The sequence below is a fragment of the Anopheles ziemanni genome, chromosome 2 (assembly GCF_943734765.1).
Source record: "Anopheles ziemanni chromosome 2, idAnoZiCoDA_A2_x.2, whole genome shotgun sequence".
Taxonomy (NCBI): domain Eukaryota; kingdom Metazoa; phylum Arthropoda; class Insecta; order Diptera; family Culicidae; genus Anopheles; species Anopheles ziemanni.
Window position 1 is genome coordinate 3,232,097 of NC_080705.1, and position 5,125 is coordinate 3,237,221.

The 5,125-nt window shown below is 45.9% G+C and overlaps 1 protein-coding gene across 1 annotated transcript; it reads right to left on the minus strand.

Annotated features, from left to right (window-relative positions):
- Positions 1-904: 904 nt before the first annotated feature.
- Positions 905-3,688, minus strand: LOC131282950 (1-acyl-sn-glycerol-3-phosphate acyltransferase alpha-like). The gene is made up of 5 exons (XM_058312502.1): positions 3,504-3,688; positions 2,752-2,885; positions 2,496-2,677; positions 2,171-2,336; positions 905-2,012 (listed from the first exon to the last, which is right to left on the minus strand). The coding sequence occupies exons 1-5, from the start codon at positions 3,680-3,682 to the stop codon at positions 1,852-1,854; spliced, it is 822 nt and encodes a 273-aa protein (XP_058168485.1). The 5' UTR covers positions 3,683-3,688; the 3' UTR covers positions 905-1,851.
- Between the last annotated feature and the right edge of the window lie 1,437 nt (positions 3,689-5,125).

Here is a 5,125-nt window from a genome sequence, read left to right on the forward strand (position 1 = left end):
CTGAACCCCATATCATTATGATGAAAATTATGATGACACGAAATTCGACTCGAGTAGCATCTCTGAGGAGTTTCAACCATCACCATTTTACGGCTTCTACCCGTGAGATTGTGGTATTTTGCAGCGCACCATTCAACTACTAAGTGACTGGCATGTGATGTTCAAGGACTTTTTTTTCCAACTCCAAGGTATGTCACTCACCTGTAACTGAAGAAGGTCGGTCTCGTGGGACGTGCCCCTAATCATGTAGCTGTTCTTATATATTCGTTCGAACGATTATCCTCGACAACAGAAATCCCTGAAGGAGCTTACTCAATCCATTTAGGATGTGAGAAAAAAGGGAAATATTGTAGATTCAATCGAAAAATGAATTTTCCTATTTGATTACCGTACCTTCATTATGCAGTGGGAAACTCGCAATGGGAACTGTCTTCAGAATTAATAAGTAGCACTAAAAAACAAAAAAGAAATTAAAAAATACCCTTCAACAGAATTTACGTCGGACAAAACCAATATCCTAACACAATGGAAACAAAAAGCGTGAGAGTTGGACACCACAGTTAAATTATTTAAAGAGATTGATTTTCCAGACCTACATAACAATGCCTTTACCAACCACTTACACTTATGAATCCAGGCCGCTTTCGTACGATAGTGCCAACATCCTTTTGAACAAGGAGACCATCCCGACACTGGGGTACGGCTTCGAGCGGGTTTTCCTTCGGGAACAATAACGTGTTTTTTCCCTTTGCACGAGTTTGTTACGGAGGTCGTGAACCTACCGTGTTCAGGCAACAAGGAGGGATCGTCGTGTTCGTGTGCTTTGAGGATGAGGATAAGGATTTTCAGTAAGGATGTTTCTCATAGAAAGCAAACATGAGCCCGTTTCTCTGCTTACCTCCGCTTTGTTTTAATGTATTATCACATTTAACGTACACCGTCGTCGTCGTGTCACGTTTGTTTTCCTTGCGCCATTTACTGTGAGCACCCGTTTTGTTTTTTGTCTGTGTGTGCTTGCTGCTGGTGACTCGCTAGGCTTTAATATTTTTGTTTTGTATTTGCGCTCCTTTCACGTCGCTTGTGCGTTTCCCATGCTCGCATTTGTAGGACGCGGTTCGAGCCCTCTTCCCTAAACCTATGCTCTTGGATAAAATTCTTATCGTGCTAAAATATGTACTTTGTACGCTATTTACAAGCAGTTTGCACTCGTTTGCTTCTTTTTGATTGATGGCTACTATTAGTAGTAGTAGTTAGGATTCCACCCAGCGTGTTCTAACTGTGTGTTACTAAATTTGTATCGATTTTCCAGTGGGGGCAAGCCTTCGCTACCCCCTACATTACTTATTGCTACAGGAACAATAGTCGTTTCACTAACGGGCGAAGATAGAAAATGGACTGGTACAAGCCACGCACACACAATTTGTCGGAAACGGCTTTCGCACGATCACTTTTTTAGGTAGGATTGTGCGTTTGCGTTTGCTTGCGTTTGCCTCGGAGCCCCGAGTGCTGGAAGAAACTATTAATGAGAAACTATGCCAGTGGTATTTCGTAAATGTTAAATTTTAAAAGTTTTTTAGCAAATCGCCACTACTAAGCTCTCTGTATGAGGAGGTTTCTATACGGTAATTCCTGACTATGTTGTTTCTCGTAAGCGATGACTTATTCTCTCTCTCTCTCTCTCTGTTTCGATGGATGATGATTATAATGCCGCAGCTGCTGTCCGTCGATATAAATAGTTTATCCAAACGGGAGAAGAAGGGGAGTAAAGTTCGAAAAATAATACACCGGCTTCCACTGCCTGGTGTCATCCTTTCCCTCGGGCCAAGGGATATCTGATCGACATTGCTTCAGCTAATGCACTTCGCTTATATTGTTGATCGCCAGCGATTCCTCCGAGAGGAGCTCGTATTCCCGCTGCATCATCTTCTGTACGCGCTCCGTCAGCGCTGGAATGTCGTCCTTCGTCAGCCCGGCACAGGAAATTTCCGGAAGAATCTTGATAATATTTTGTCCTAAAACGAATAGAAGACGACAAAAGGAACAGAGTATGAATAAATCAGAGCACATAAATGTGGCGACCGTAGCACGATCTAATAGCAGAGAGTCATTAGAGCAATTTGGGAGCTACCCCAGATGTACAGTTCCCCAAAACCCCTACCGGTATCCCTACCTCGGTTAAAAATCTTTGCGTTAGACTTGAGAAAGTGGTACTTCGAAATGACCACCGGTTGAATGAAGGCCTGCGATTCGACGGCCACGTGGAACGAACCCTTCTTAAATGGCAGTAGTTTGTCCCCGTTGCCCCGTGTTCCTTCCGGGAAGAAAAGTAGTTTCGCCTAAAAAAAAGGGAAGAAAGAAAAATGAAACCAAGTCGTACCCAAGCGCCGGCGATAAGGCCAATTCCCTATACATTATGCACGGTAACGGGGGTTGGTTCTCTCTATCAAATATCCGTTCTTGGATCCCGAAAATCCCGCCCCACTGCCACACAGTACCTGCTTCTCGTTGATGGCCTTCGCCTCCTTGTTGATGACGGTCTTTGCTGAATCACGATTCTGTCGATCGATAAACAGCGTGCCCCAAAGCCAACAGGCGGTTCCGAACGGGAACATATACAGGACCTCCTTTTTCGCAACCACAGTCGACCGTCCCATGATAGGCCAAAGTTCCGCCAGAACTAAAAACGGGCAGGCGAAAAACGGAAAGCATAAAACATCCCGGACACAACTATATTAGCCTCCGTTTTATTACCAATTAAGTCCAGTGCGCTCTGGTGATTCATCATCACGATTCCTCCGTGGTTGCGATTGATGTTTTCCTTGCCACGGACCGAAAATGACGCACCGAGCATCTTCCCGAACCGGACGCACAAGTACGCTGGAATTCTGAAAAGCGAAAGGAAAACGAAAGCATTCGTTAGTAATCCGCGTTGGAGAGCAAGTTTTCACCGGTTCCCAAATCGGCATCAGGTAGTTCATTCCACTTCCACCTATCAATCATTGTGTCTAAGTAATTTTTCACATCAAACTCATTACGTTAATCAATAAAGAAAATGTTACATTACTCTTTCGTGACCAACCCACCGGGTCCCGGCAACTTGTGGATAGTAAAGGTTATCACGCGTCCCACGACACCCCAGAGCTAATGCATAATTAACATAAACGACATTGAAAAAGGGGGCCCTCTCTACAACATTAGGGCCAGTTGGGTTCACAACTTCAACTCCAGCGCAAACACCCGGATGACCGGCACAAACGCATGTAAAATGTAAGCACAACGCGGGGTTAACGTTGAAGAGTAGAGGCCATGAAAATCGAGCCACAACTCGAAAGGGTCAACCTGGTCTCGACACTTTATGTCATCCTCCCCCCACTACTTGAAGCCTCCCTCACACGCGCTTTGTGCCTCCACGGACTAAAACTCTAATGGGAGAAATGGGTTTTTATGAGAAACGTGTTGTTGTTTTCGTTCGCGTTTGTCCACCCGTCCCTTCCATTACTTACAGCGCGTTCCGGTAGTCCCGGGGCCGGAGAAGCATTAGCGGCACTGGACCGACGGCGCATACTACCGAAAAGGCGACGAAGCAGAAGAATTTGAAGTAATAGCGCGCCGTTGACGACAGCGTGATAATGAAGAACGCCATGAAGGCCAAACCGAGCAGCTCACCATTGGATGTGGTCATCTGGAAGAGGAGAGAAGAAAAAAAACGCCGTCTAATTAGTAACGCTAGTACCAAGTTTATGTGCAGCTTGACGTCGTTTAGAAGCGCGGAAGTTGTTACGATGATTAGGACGCACACAAACATTTCGCCATTCGGTAAATCAATTTCGTCAAACGACCGAGGGATGATTCCCACACCTTCTCCCCCCGTAAGGCCGTTGTTCGCTTGTCGCTAATTGCACTTACAAACAATTGCAGTCATGCTGCTCTTCCACCTTAGTGTTCGACAGGTGTACTTCCCGTCTGCTAATCAACGAAAAATAAGGCACGTGTAGTGTAGACCACCTGCACCATCGGACCGGAGCAAACTGGACCGGAGAAGACGTCCGGGTACTTCTGGGCTCAATCGACCGACCGACCACGCGGACAGCCAACATCGCGGTTGGGGCGAGATAAAGAGCGATATTTTGGCCATTGCAGGTGATTAGACAGAGCGTCTCCTTATCGCCTGGTCAGTATATTTGCTTATGAGGTAGTTGTGCAGGTGTGAACACGATAGGGAACCTGACCGGCGATCGCAAGTCGATATGTTACAGCAGCGCACCTGATAAACGTTGTTTACAACTGAACTCTGGGATTCATGGCCCTGCAGGACAAAGTGGTAAAATCACTCTTTTGAGAACATCATAAAATTTTATGAGAGTTCGGTTGATGAATCAACACAGTTGCCCCTCTCAAACATAAGGTTTACATTCTTATCTTATTAAGATTTGTTCACACTTTTGCACACAGTTTCTATAGATTTTCTTGAAGCCACAATCCTTTAATATATAGAACTAAAATCGAGTTAAATTCTTGTCCCTTGGTATCTGCGTTATGAAGGTTCCACTGTGCCTTTTGCCTATACCTTAATCCATTCAACCAGTTGACGATCAAACGATAAATTATCACACACGCACCTCAAGCGACCAATAAAGCAACAATCCATTCAGCAACAATCGCGCAACAATGTGCTCGAAATTCTCCACAAATCCAAACTCACGTTTAGGCCGGCCCGGGGGAATTCGCACGCAATCAAAAGACGACGTTCGAAATTGACTCCACTTGGCACGGGGCCGGTTCAGACTGGACACTGGACTGCTGGAAATAGAACTGATCGCAACCGTCGCCGCATGCCTTTGCGCAGGCCGGAGCGGGGGGGTTATATGGGAATGGGCCAGCAGCTACTAATACCAGATCTGATTAACTGATAAAAGCGCCATTGATTTGCAAAACTCCACACGGCCTACTCTGACGCCGTTGTTGCGCAAGTGGGAAATTTGACAAGACGATAAAAAGAACCGCCCGGGAGGATAATTTCTCCAAAGTCGCGTGGAAAAGGGCGACATTTCCTGGTTCCGTTCCTCTGACCGTCTGCTTGCCCTTCTACTGCAGTGTAAACCAGTGATACCGACCGAGGGTGCAT

What these genes read in the sequence shown, in the direction of transcription:
- LOC131282950 (XM_058312502.1), bottom strand. Translation starts at nt 3,682, where the DNA reads ATGACCACATCCAATGGTGAGCTGCTCGGTTTGGCCTTCATGGCGTTC. An exon ending in AGGCCATCAACGAGAAGCAG is followed by an intron (nt 2,337 to 2,495) that starts GTACTGTGTGGC and finishes CCTTTTTTTTAG; the next exon opens with GCGAAACTACTTTTCTTCCC. An exon ending in CGCAAAGATTTTTAACCGAG is followed by an intron (nt 2,013 to 2,170) that starts GTAGGGATACCG and finishes TATTCGTTTTAG; the next exon opens with GACAAAATATTATCAAGATT.